Raw genomic sequence first — 13,266 nt, 5'->3', positions numbered from 1 at the left:
TCATGTCTGGTCAATTTGCCTTAGAACTCTATACTTCGCCCGTTTGAGCGGAAAGTTATGTGAAGGAGAAAGATTATTGGGGCAAAAGCCGAAGTAGGAGGTCATGTAAGCTCAGTTTTAATTAGTCGCTCAATATGCTGCAGCCCACAACAATAGTTGTGTGTGAGTGGTTAAAGCCAATCCTGGCTCATGTCCAGTCAACCGATGTCCTTTATATAGCTACCTTTATCTGCACAGGTCCAGCCTTATCTGGCCATTAAATCCGTTTTACGTGCTTCATGAAACGAATTGTGCCACACGCGGCATTAATAAATTACACGCAATTATTTTGATTGTGCTCCATTAACAATCCCAGTGAATTGCCTTTTTTCAATACAAATTTAAAAACATTTTGTAATGTATTACTAAAGATATTGGCAACATAAAACTTTCAAAGCCTTTGATGTGAGGCAAAAAATTTAGGCTTATTTAAAGGTGATATTTTCAAATACAACTCATTTAAATATTTATTTATATTTTTTTTTTACAAATTATTATGACAGTTTATTAGTTATGCCTTAAAAAATGCAATATATTTCATATTGAGTGCATAATATGGAACATTCCTGTAATAATATATCGCACTTTTTTTAAGCAATTAAATTAGACAATCCATTGTTGTGTTGATGTGTTTATAAATTTATTAAACTAGTAACACAACTTCTAGTTTTCACCCGCTATAAAACTTTTCACAGGACTTTCGCGCTTTCTTTTAAACGGCAACCCTTGCCATAAATATTTACATATCTTAATGCAAAATTAGACAATGCGACCCACAAACTTGGGGCTAAAACACTAACGCCCTAAGCGGTCGCCATTCGCTTGATTGGCGAAAAGCTCCAGCAACCAGGACCAATACGACACCCAAGATATTACAAACAAAACTCAAGAAGACAGCAAACAACGTTGCAAAAAGTTAGCCAAGCTGAGGCGGCGGCGGCAAATAAAAAAGTACACAAACTGGAGGAGAAAGAAAGAACTTTATGCTAATTTCACTTTTCTTGAACGATGGCATAACCCAATTCTTCTCCCTGGCTTCCTGAGTTTTTTCCCATTTCCGTCCAGAACCAACAGATAAATGGCGCCAGAAGCTGGAAGGAAAGTGTATGACTTGAGGTGTGGGAAGTGGCTGATATGATAATTTCCAGCATTGAAGGGCACGCAAAGTTGCCACAGGATGCGAGTCGAACGTGACCCAGGCTAGGAAAGTGATGGCTCCAGGGATGCAATCAAATCCGAAACGAAACTCCAGTTGACATTACTTTTTATTGAAGCCAGTTATGATTTATGAAGATTCGGCAGGCTTAGATGATCAAAAAACCACGCGTGTTATATTCTCTTAAAAACTGTCACTTTTTAAACTCAAGGGCAATCACAATAGGGGCGCAACATTTTTCTGACACACAATCCTCGGAGACTTATGCAATCCACAAAAAGAGCGTGAAGCAAAGGGTTGTATTTGTGGAAAAAAGGATACATAATACATATTAAATAAATACATATTGAAGCCCAAATGTACGTACATTTGTATGTTCCATAAGTATCAGACAAGATTACCTGAATCCAACCCATTATATAAGGGGTCAATTTAAAATATTGCTGAGCAGTTGATTTGCTCTGCGGAGGTCAATTCAAAATGAATTTCTAATTAGGCAGCTCAAAGGCCGGAATGCAATCGTAGCTCGGAGCAAACAAATGCGGCTAATTAACATTTCTGCTGCTGCTTTCTGACACGTCATCAGTCAGTCCTTTAGAGCCTATTCAAATGAATTTCCCATCCAAGATCCAGCATTTAACCCGACGACAGTGGCGTAGCAGTGGGTGGTGCAGAAGTGGGTGTGGCAATCTCGGGAAGCGGAACACAATAATACAGTTACAATAGATTTAATTTTATTTTATTTAAATTTTATATATCGGACAATGATAAATTATGTGTCACAACTATGATAGCCTTGTAATTTGTAAAATGCACATGTTTATGTATGTGATCTTATTATTTTGTCATCAAAACAAGTATTTATCAGAAGTAGTAATTAAAACAAACTCTCAATTGCAATTCGAATTTCTATTAAAACGTCTTGTTGAAAGAGAAAAAAGGCTGCTTAACAAAAATTGTATGTACGGAAAAAAATGCTCTCTCGATTCCAATTCCATTTGTTTCCCTTTCGGCTTGGGTGAAACTAGATAGCCAACATGTTGGTTTCAAATAAGTTGGAGTCGAACAGGCTTGGTCTCAAACTAAACTTGAGTGGAAAAATAATTCTCCTCTTTTTCCCCTTCGGTTTGAGTGAAACCAGATAGCCAACATGTTGCTTTCAAACAACTTGGAGTCGAACAGGCTTGGTCTCCAATTAAACTTGAGTGAATAAATAATTCACCTTTTCTTTACTACTTCGGTTTGAGTGAAACCAGACCAGATAGCCAACATGCTTATGCTGAATCGCACAGGTTCGGTCTCAAATTAAACTTCAGTGGAGAAATAACTCACCTTTTTTTCCCCTTCGGTTTGAGTAAAACCAGATCAGTATTCTATACACGCAATTCTCTTACACCTTACTCATATGTACATTGGGATATAAGAATATTGAATTGCGAAAAATTGCGGATGTATTGACCATTTATTTAACATTTAATGGGGTCTAATGCTCCACGGACTGAGCTTCTGAACAGTTAAGTCATAAGTGAAGTTGCTCCTTTTCGATTTTTCATTGTTGTCGTTCTGGAATTTTGTTTAATTGTGACTGAATACGTATCGATAGACAGCTGAGTAAATAATAATCTGCTGTTCAGGACTGAGAGTTACTTAAAACAAGACAAATATATCGGCATAGCGTGGGCGTGGCTATGTTTGGGATCACTATTTCACTGCTCGTTGATACCAAGTACAGATCAGAAATCAGATGTTGCATCTTAGGGATTATACTGACCTTGGAAAATATTCTAGCGTTTGGCTGCCAAAATCTACCCGTTTATCCGCATGTCCTTACCTGAAGTTCAACGAATACGTGATGTTCAACTCAAAAGCATCATAAAAGCGTCAACTACACGCCCCATATACCCTGCTAGAAGCATAATGAATAGAACCGCAGGAATAATATTTAATCTACGAGTAAGGTGTAAAAGATTGGCGTGTATAGAAAGTTAATATTTCAACCATTTTACATAAGCCACTAAGAGGAGCCACAAACCCACAATTTACCGCAAGGTGGAGCATGCTAAGGGGAAACCATCGCTTGGTGGAGCCACTGAAAATTTCATTTGCCACCAGGTGGAGCTGCGCAGTCTCACAAATGCCGCCAGGTGGCGCTATTCTACCCCTATATGTTGCCAAAGAGGAGAAATTTCAAGATATGATGCGCAATGTTGCGGCAACAAAAGCAGTGGTAAAGAAGAGGTGAATTATTTGTCCACTCAAGTTCAATTTGAAACCAAGCCTGTTCGACTTCAACTTGTTTGAAACCAACAAGTTGGCTATCTGGTTTCACTTAAACCGAAGGGGAAACAAATGAAATTGGAATTGAGAGAGCATTTTTGTCCGTACATACAATTTATTTATTTAAGCAGCCTTTTTTCTCTTTGAAGTAGACGTTTTAATAGAAATACGAATTGCAATTGAGAGTTTTTTTTTAATTTCTAATTCTGTTAGATATTTGTTTTGATTTAATAAATAAGATAATACATTTTTAATAAATTTAATAATACATTTAATAAACTAGATTTAAATAAAAAGATCACATACAAAACATGTGAATTATACAAATTACAAGGCTATCATAGTTGTGCAACATAAAAACTCAGGAAGCCAGGGAGAAGAATATGGTTATGCCATCGGTCAATACATCAGCAATTTCTCGCAATGTACCCACAATACTGTATAAAAAGAACACATATTAAGCCATATAATTTTATTAGTGCATATTTTTTGCTAGACAAACCTAGATATTATAATAAAAGGCTTATTATGGGTCTACAATTACGATCCTAATACAATGTTTTCGATAAAAGATTTTTCGAAGATTACTCATATAAATCGTTCTGCCATCAAGGCTTCTTCTGACATCCTTCATAGTAGAAGAGAATCAGGTTTTAAATGTCAGCACCATTTTTTAAATCCCTATTGCTCGATTAAACTAATAAAGTACTTAAAACTTAACAAAATTAGAGGACGGTGTTTCGGCTGTTCGACCTGTAATATAGTTTACATTATCGCAGAGCAAATCTGTGACTTCAATAAATCTGTGACTAAAAAAATGGTTGGCACGGCCAATTATTATCCTACCCATTCATATGGGTACCGCACCACATACAATTTGTATACCCCTTGCTCGTAGAGTAAAACTTTTTGGCCACTCGATAGAATTTTACAAGACTGATAAAAAAATAAACAAAATCACAGCATTTTTAAAAATAATATCTATCAAAGTTTGTTTTGGGCTGTGGAGTGGGCGTAGCAGCGTTCGAAAGCAAACTGTAGAAGGCATCTCTAGAATTTGCATGCTTAAACTTTAACAAATTTTACAAGATAACACTTCCGCCCAAAGAAGAAAATGATTTCAAATGTTTTCATATTTCCTCGCAGTGGATGATACACCCGTTTCTTAATGTATGATGATATGGATGAAATCCCGAAAGTTGAGATTAGATTAGATTCGAGAGACATAGTCCCCTGTTGCAACGCCAATTCTAACGCCCACAAACCGCACAAAACTCCCACGCCCACATTTTGAAAATTGTTTTGATTTTTTTTCATTTTGTTATTATTCCTGTCATTTTCAATCGATTTGCCACGCTTTGTTTTGTTATTTTTTTTATACATTTTCACATTTTTTTTAGTCTTGTAAATTGTTCTCGATTTGCCAAAAATCTAACCCACTTTAATCCTATAAGCCGCGAAAACTCCTTCGCACTTTCCGGGGTCCGGGGTGAAGGGTTTGGGGTGCGGGGTCAACAAATCAAGTATACCCTTTCAATCTACGAGTAAGGAGTATAACGAGTAATGTAACTTCATTTAAGCGTAATTAAAAGGCTTCTTTGCCATTGATGCCCATAACACAACAAAGTTCAAGTATGGGTAAAACTAAACTTCTACAAAAGCACTTAGTTTAGCATTTATGAATTCCTTATGATTAGTATGTCACTCTCTTAGATAATGAAACTACAGCATATTTCAGATATGCTGGTTTTATATAGTATGGCTCCTTCGCACAGTAGTCTGGAGCGCCAAGTGAGGTGCTGAACAGTTGTATGTAAAATATATTATCAAGTGGCCCGATAGCAAAAGCTGTCAGGCCTTAATAAAAATTGAGTTTAGACTCATTAGAGTGTTCCTCTCCACGGAAATCTTTAGTAAAAGGCGAAAGATTTATTCGACAATTGAAGAGAAACCAGAGTGACTTTACATCAGCAAGATTATGCCTCTAGGATCAGTATTGGCCAGAAATACTTGGGAATTGTAAGAGTCCTTTGAGTAGAAATGGCAAACTCACTTTAAGACAGCTATCGTATCTTTGGCAGCTACCTAGTATAAATATTTTCGTTTAGGAATGCGTTTCAAACACCATAAAGAGTAGTTTTTTGTTACCTGATGTCTGGAAAACTATACGACCGAGGAGGTTGATGTCCTTTTACTCTGTATGCATACTTACAATTGTACATTTATACCTGCATCTGATCTTACAATATTGCCCAAGGACTTTTGTGACGTGAGGAAATCCTCCCCTAAAATATGCAATAACGATTTTGGATTTTGCACCCTACAAATATTGTAATTCCCAAAGAGTTTTAGCTGCAATTGCATGAAGTCCTTCGTATTAGGAATGTGTAGTTATCGCTTCTCGGCCTTATGGCTAAGATCAAAAGTGTAGTATCTGTTCTTATCAGCTTAACATCTGATAGTTCCTCCATTGGAGGACGACAAATGTTAAACTGATTTTTGGAATCAGACGGAGTGTTAGGAGCTTGCTCCACCTCTGTCGCGGGTTGCCCCGGTATTGCAGTACCGCCGGGATTTCGGCCCAACTGAATAATAAATATTACGATTTGATGAAAAATTCACAGCCCCCTTATTGAACGAATGACCATAAATGACCCCCAAAAACCGCTAAAAACTGCCACGCCCACATTTTTGTAAAACACGTTGATACTTTTTTTTACGTTTTTGTTAGTTATGCTGCTTGCTAAGCCCTTTTTAACTTGAGATTTTGTGTAAAATCAGGAAAAAAAAACCGAAGCGTAGTGGGATATTAATATGTAATCATCTTATAAATAATAAAAAAAAAATATTTTTGTATCATATTTCAATGAATATGAATCCAATTTGCCAAGTCGATATCAACAGGCCAGAGTGTCAGAAATGGATGGTGCAGGCTTACTCCAAATGTCGGGATCTCTTCAAAGCGAATATATTGCCCAATTGGGGTCTAGACAATACCCCTGTTCTTTATAAGGCGGATGTGGGGGCCATGACTGTCGTAGATTGCCATCGGCTCAAGCGGGAATTGGCCAAGGAAGTGGCTAAAGAGAATGACGAGGTTGATGATCTGGATGATCTGGATGATTTAGAGGAGGTGGAGAACGCTTTTGATCCAGAAAGATTGATGGGTCTATTTCTGGTCCTCAGCGCAATCGTTATACTTTTCGTCCTTTTATCTCGAATGAAGCGTCGAAGGAAAGGATTAAAGGAAGTTGAGGTTCCGAAACTGGAACCCCAGGAAGCTCCACCTGCCTTTGCTTTACCCCCCAAAAAAAAGAGAACTAGAGCCGCCAACTGCAAAAGCTGGATGCGCAGGAGCTGTAGACCCTTCTTCCTCCACAACGAATCTCAGGTCAGGCAGTACCAAGCCCGTGCCGAAATGGAGGTGGCTGTCCACGAGGAGCGCACACGGCAGAAGATCGCCATGTGGACAAAGGCCCGGGAGAGGGATGCCCAAAAGAAGAGGGATAAGCTGCAAAGAATTATAGACAAGGCTTCCAAAACTTAATACCTACTATTTTTTAAATATTTGTATGTGCACTTTAATGCCTATCACACATAAGTAAATAAAAGTAAATAAATAATATAAAAACAGGAATTAAGGTACAATTACCATTTAGGGATTGTTTTGTTTTAATTGCAGCTTACTGCGTAACATAGATGTACAACATACAATAAATATATACCACGTCGATATTAGCTTTTCAGCTTATTGATTTATTTTCTCAGATCACAAAGAATATTTCCGTCTTAAAGTTACTGCGTTGTGCAACAACACCTCAAATGATATAAGCAACTAGCCTCTTCGACGCCGATCACTCTGAACTCTAGAGAATTACTTGAAAACAGTTGCACATGGCAAAATCCTTTGGAAATTAATTATACAAACTGGTCTCTTACACTTGCCACTAAAACGGTTTTCGCTCGTCCAGAACAGGCTATACTATAAAAACGTTGTAAGGCAAAGGTTTTAAGTCACATATTTGATTGCATACAGCTCCTATATTAATTGTATCTTCTATGTATATATAGTTGTAAATAAATTGATTTAATTTATGGCCATCGATAAGCAGCGATTATTTGACCGTATTCAGACGGTATTGCTCGTAAAGCCTACATATATATCGAGTAATTACTTATACTTTGTGTAAATCTTTAAAAATTGACCAGACAAGCTTGTGCTCAATAGTTATTAATCTGTTCCACTTATTATTTAGGTATACGTAAGGCTCACTCGTAGTACGATTAATCTGTGGCGAGATCAATTAGTTTATGCGCTCCATTGTGCGAGAGTGCAGGTGTACAATAGTAATATGGTATTTAAAAAACACGAACTTAATCCAAAACAATCAACTATTTTTAACAAATATGCAATTGAGAACTATGTGATAAACCTAATAAGTATGTATGCAATCTTGTCTCATTTAAAGCTACTTCATTCTGTTGGACATGACAACATATGAAGGTGACGTTCAGCAATTTAAGGCTGCTTTCTGCTTTTGGTCCATGTTTCCTATATACATTCGCTGGGCAGCGAGCCTATGTGAGTTTCTTGGCCCACTTCAGGTCGTCATCGCGGGGCTTGAGCCCCGTAAAATGCTCGATGATAAGCTCCATTGTTGACCAGAATCTACGCGAATACATAATCCATTATTACCATCTTAGTTGCTTTGATAGAGGGCCGTACCTGATGCGTTCCAGTGGCCAGTTAAGCCATCCGGTGGTGATGCAAAAGTAGGTCTCATGGGGCGCAACGTGATGTATGCGATGATGCTTGCGTGGCAGGATTATGTGACAGCTCTGGAGTAACAGCACCCACCTCGGCAATCCCCAATATGTATGCGACCATTTGTGTATCTGAATAGGGTACGTCTTAGGTTCTAGCAGCCAGGGAATAACATTTCATTATACCTGATTGGTCATGGCCACGAATATGGAGCAGAGGAACACATAGGCTATCCAGCCGAAGTGTTGCTGGATCTCGCTGGGCGTCCTGAAGTAAAAATACTGAGCCAAGTACCCCAGAATTGGTATGCCAACCATAAAGTTGTCGCCATTTGTCTCAATGAAATCGTGTCGCGTTATAGATGTGGGATCCAGGTGATGCTCGCGAAAGGGTCGAAGGAAGTTCTAAAATAATCAAATATATATTCTGTATCGCTTCACACATTAGGTTCTCGATGTATGTAGATGCTTACCTTTCCAATCATGGGTATGTCCACCGATCCCCACGTGTCTGCCGCCCAGTGAACCAAGCCGGAGGCAAAGTCAGCCGTTATAATGCCGCACAGGGCAGACAGAAAAGCCACACTTATCCGCTCCAATTTCAGGTGCCTAACGATCAAGGCCAGGTTAATGATCATAAGGCCAATGCAGGTGTATACGCAAATGATTTCCTGGGCACGTTTTCCTATTTTAATAGAAAATTCATATCAAGAATGTCCAAAAGTGCGCCCTATAATCTAGCGTCTCGACTATCATATACCCATTATTAAGGTAAAGAGATATGTAAACACCAAACTTTCTGAGATTGCACACAAAACAGTCAGACGGATTCTTTTTACACAAGTAATACGTATAACTAGAGAGAACGCTATAGTTTAGTTCCCCGACTATCTGATACCCGTTTCTCTGCTAGTGCAAGTGCGAAGGAGAAATTTCAGCACTGAAAGTTATTGCCGGTTTGTGGGCGTTACAGTGGGCGTGACAACATGTATCGACAAAGTTGCGCTGCGTCTATGTCTGTGGAGTCTGCATACTTAATCTCAACCTTCTAGCTTTTGTACGACGTTCATACGGACAGACAGACGGACATGGCCTGATCGACTCGGCTATTGAGATTGATCAAGAATATATTATATATACTTTATATGGTCGGAAGCGCTTCCATCTGCCTGTTACAAACTTTTCAAAGAATCTAGTATACCCTATTACTCTACGAGTAACGGGTATAAAAATGATGGTTTATAAGGAATTAGCTCTATTAAAAAAATATAGGTCAAAAAGACTGAACCCTTTCTCTGTAGGTAATTTTTAACATTATCTTAAATTAGTCTCCTCTTTAATTATCGGCAACACTTTCTAGTTCACCTTCTAGTAACTTTACCCGTAACAGTTATAGCCTGTGTGAACTGCTCACCTGGACTGTACAATAAGGCCAGTTCCTGGGCGCCCTTATTCTGCGGACCCCATCGCGGAGAAGTCGATGTTATGGTCGTTGAGTTGGGGGATGTTGTTTTGGTGCCAGAGGTGGTGACCTTCAGCTCCTCCGGCTTAACCGATTCCTGATCCTTAGTGGCGGCGGGTGCTAGGTTGCCATTGGGGTCGTCCTCGTACATGGAGTTGGCCAGAATATCCATATCGCTCTTGGCCGTCATCGTCTGCGGATGGAGGAGTTTAAAACAGGAGTTGAACGAAGTAAGAAGTAAACAGCTTGGAGGCCTTGACGACAGTTCCTGACTGATTGAATTCAATGCAATGACTGAATTCAATGTCAGGCCACCGGATTTGATTGCCTGTGAATAATGGCATCTGGATCAATTGGTAGCCCCTACATAATTGATGATTGCGAGGCCAGCCATGTGGTCATGCAATACTTATATCGATGCATATATTTAAATGATTAAAATGTTTTCGAAAACCACCAGCTTTAACTGCAGCGCAACTAAAGGACACACCGTCCGTCGCGCAGCTCCAAAGGATGACCTCTGGTCAGGGATCCCAGCATGTTGCGTCGTTCGTTGATGTCATTACCTCCAGCTGCACCGACTTCCCTCCCTCTTCAGCGCCAAACGACTGGTCACGCAATATTTTGGACTTACGCCTGGTCTGCAGGGACCACCACCACCAGAAGCTAACCCTAAGTTCAGTTGAGTTGTCATAGGCGGAGGCGCGGTCTGGATGTGCCTTAATTAGGCAAATTGGTATTTAAATTGTTGTGAAGGCTATTTTTTCGGGTAGGTTGATTAACGCGATGGGCTTTTATTAGTATTATATTTTTAGCAGCTTATTTGTTTCTTTGTTATTCGCTGCTTTATAGTTGATGAGCCACTGCTCGCTCATAAATGGGTTCAAACACGTTATGTGGGCGGAAGCAAACAAAGTCTCATTTGCACTTCAAGTAGGATCAAAATAAAGGTATTTTATTATTTTACGTAAACTACTACGCCCTTCACACCTCAAGATATACTCTCTCTGAAGATTACAACCTCGATAAGAACTTTGAAGCACAGTCAAGAGTTCACCCCAATATTAATGGTAATAAGTCAAACAAATTTTGCATATAAAATAAACAAAAATATACCAGAAAAGGTTCCCTCTTTAACTAGAGAGCACTAGTTTATTGATTGCCGTTGACTTTTATGAATTAAGAATACTTACTACCCCAAAACGCAATTGGGATTAGAAATTGACAAACGCGCTCGCAATTAAACAAATTATCCCAATACGAATCGGAAATATTACACAAATTAACTGTTCCAATGCCGTTCCATGGGCCGTATTTCACTAGGGAACTAATGGTGAAAGCACATTAATCAAAACCGGCAACTGCCTATTGATAAAGCACCTTTCGAAACACGCGTGGCCATATATTCCTTGCTACTAATGTTTCCGAATCCGAGAGTCTCGAAGGACACGAGGACAGGACCTGTAATGGGACGGTTGAGTTCCAATACGCCCAGCTGGCAAACGCAAACATTTCCAGGTGACGTGCACCGGCCAGGATAAACTGACGGAGGGAATGAACCCAGTAGAGTGCTGATTTCAATTTCAGCTGGGGAGAACGCTGTAGCTGAGTGCCTTCACTATCAGATACCCTTACCGATTAAAGGAAATAAATAGGTGACTTGCATGGATCAGACATTCGCTCAAAACCGTTTAAAAAATATTACAATTAGAACGCTGTTTGGCAGGTTGAATACTATCAAATGTTGTTTTTGTGAATCCCTATAAAGATCATGTCAGACTCGTTTTGAAGACAACTTTGTTATGACGGTAGAGATGCTTTTCAGGGATACATATGTACACTTCATAGGGTCGGATACGGTTTTATGTACCTGTTACATGCTCTTCAACGAACCGAGCATACCCTTATACTCTATGAGTAACGGGTGTAAAAACACATGCCAACTCCTGAAGTTGTGGGTGTATATATAGCGATTGTGGGTGGTGGGCGGTGTTAAGCAGAGAAACCCAAATGAATGTGAGAATGTCCGCAACTAAATTCTTTGGCGCCGACTTCAGGGACGCCCACGCCTGTTTTAGATACCCTGTAGCCACTGGGTACGATCAACTTGTTTGCTAACAACTTCTTTACATTGGAAGAATTGAAAAACAAAACAAAATTATAATAAATATAAGACTCTTGATTACTTAAATTATTATAAGATATGTATTCTAATATAAAATTAATCAATATTTTTACGCTGTTTCCTATCTTAATATTGGCAAGTTTTTTTCGCGCTGAAATCCCATAAAGCACTACAAGTTTTTTTTACGAAAATTTGTTCTTCAGAGAACTCCGTCTCTCGAACCGCCCACCTGGCTAATTATTCGTTTGTTTGCTCGCGCAAGGCATAAAAAAGGGCGCACAGCCAACAGGTAATAATTTGGCACAATGTAGCCACGATTTTCGTTGTGGCGCCGCAGGAAAGAAACAATTTATTACACGAAATGCGCGAGAAGACACTCCAAATGGGAAAGTTTGTTTCGTTTTCCAAAGGCAGGTGGTTTGAAAAAGGTCCACCCCATTCCTTTCGGGTGACAAAACCATCAGCTTTTGTTTGCCCATCCTAACTGCGCTCTTGTTTTAAACATTTGTAGTTGGCATAGCGGTATTTATAGACCCGTTTATTTGTTGTCGCGACTTTTCGCAAATTGATAAGAAACCTGCAATCGGCTCTATTTTTAAAGCAAGCGAAAATTACTCACCGCTTTGCAGGTGTTTCTATTGTTATTGTCGGCGCTCCGAAGTTGTTGTTGTTGTTTGAGGCCTATTTCTTTCAACAATTAAATCTAAATGACCGTCTGCCAAATATTGATTAGGACCAAAAACATGTGCACACGCAAGGAATTGTTGGGCATTCACTAACGGCGCTTTACAGCGAACCCAGGCGTCGACGTCCTATTTTTTATAGTGGCATCGAAATGTAAATAAATGCCGTGCTTTTTTCTTTTGGTTTTTGTATGCACGTGATTTAAGGCTGCCCCACCGTACACACACACACACACACACACGCACGCCAAGCACTCTCGCACTCACAAACACACGCGGGCGCGGGAGCTGCAGTAATAGTACCGCTACTTTGCACCAGTAAATTCCGAAAGAAACTAAACTAACGGGAAAACCGAATCGTACGTCGCAGCCATTTTCATTCATGCCCCGAAGTCGCGTGTGTGTGGGTGTAAACGTGAGTGTCGGCCTTTACCGTTACGTTGGTTTATTTTTGCGGTTTTAAACGCCACAGTCTGAAACGTTAGCCGTTTTGTCGTTGTTAAAAATATTTTAATTTTGACGGTTAAGCAAGTGCAAATTATGATTTAGAAATTTGAAACTATAACCGCAAACAAAGCATCTTTGATAGCGTCATATATGTATATGTATGGTGTAGGTTATATAAGATAGTTTTATAGCTGATCAAACCCTAAAGCTTATAATTTTAAAATATTTTGTACATCCTACAAAAATTGTTCTAGGCTGGGGACCCTTCAGATAGAAACAATCAAAGTTTCAGTATAAGCTAATAAAAAATGTA

At 39.2% G+C, this 13,266-nt stretch overlaps 2 protein-coding genes and 2 non-coding genes across 6 annotated transcripts; 2 read left to right on the top strand and 2 right to left on the bottom strand.

Moving 5' to 3' along the window:
- Positions 1-5,315: 5,315 nt before the first annotated feature.
- Positions 5,316-5,432, bottom strand: LOC120447282. The gene has a single exon (XR_005615956.1). It is a non-coding gene; the product is annotated as a U5 spliceosomal RNA (small nuclear RNA).
- A 433-nt stretch (positions 5,433-5,865) lies between these two features.
- On the top strand, positions 5,866-6,062 carry LOC120447276. The gene has a single exon (XR_005615951.1). It is a non-coding gene; the product is annotated as a U2 spliceosomal RNA (small nuclear RNA).
- Positions 5,876-7,045, top strand: LOC120445441. The gene has a single exon (XM_039625875.1). The coding sequence runs from the start codon at positions 6,339-6,341 to the stop codon at positions 7,017-7,019; it is 681 nt and encodes a 226-aa protein (XP_039481809.1). The 5' UTR covers positions 5,876-6,338; the 3' UTR covers positions 7,020-7,045.
- Positions 7,046-7,162: 117 nt separating this feature from the next.
- On the bottom strand, positions 7,163-13,066 carry LOC120446411 (plasmanylethanolamine desaturase). 3 transcript variants are annotated; one of them, XM_039627358.2, is made up of 7 exons: positions 12,940-13,052; positions 12,443-12,635; positions 9,651-9,891; positions 8,710-8,921; positions 8,423-8,641; positions 8,199-8,368; positions 7,164-8,141 (listed from the first exon to the last, which is right to left on the bottom strand). In XM_039627358.2, the coding sequence occupies exons 3-7, from the start codon at positions 9,886-9,888 to the stop codon at positions 8,051-8,053; spliced, it is 930 nt and encodes a 309-aa protein (XP_039483292.1). In that variant the 5' UTR covers positions 9,889-9,891; positions 12,443-12,635; positions 12,940-13,052; the 3' UTR covers positions 7,164-8,050. The 3 variants fall into 3 exon arrangements, with proteins under 3 accessions (XP_039483293.1, XP_039483292.1, XP_039483291.1); XM_039627359.2 differs by lacking the exon at positions 12,443-12,635 and having other exon boundaries at positions 7,163-8,141; positions 12,940-13,066; XM_039627357.2 differs by lacking the exon at positions 12,940-13,052 and having other exon boundaries at positions 12,443-12,875.
- Between the last annotated feature and the right edge of the window lie 200 nt (positions 13,067-13,266).

The sequence above is a fragment of the Drosophila santomea genome, chromosome 2R (genome assembly GCF_016746245.2).
Source record: "Drosophila santomea strain STO CAGO 1482 chromosome 2R, Prin_Dsan_1.1, whole genome shotgun sequence".
In the NCBI taxonomy this organism is placed as follows: Eukaryota; Metazoa; Arthropoda; class Insecta; order Diptera; family Drosophilidae; genus Drosophila; species Drosophila santomea.
This window is presented reverse-complemented; position numbering and strand designations above follow the sequence as displayed.

Coding starts and splice junctions, on each gene's coding strand:
- LOC120445441 (XM_039625875.1), top strand. CDS start 6,339: ATGAATATGAATCCAATTTGCCAAGTCGATATCAACAGGCCAGAGTGT.
- LOC120446411 (XM_039627359.2), bottom strand. CDS start 9,888: ATGACGGCCAAGAGCGATATGGATATTCTGGCCAACTCCATGTACGAG. Junction 8,922..9,650: donor GGCCTTATTGTACAGTCCAG/GTGAGCAGTTCA, acceptor CTATTAAAATAG/GAAAACGTGCCCAGGAAATC. Junction 8,142..8,198: donor TGGCCACTGGAACGCATCAG/GTACGGCCCTCT, acceptor GTATTCGCGTAG/ATTCTGGTCAACAATGGAGC.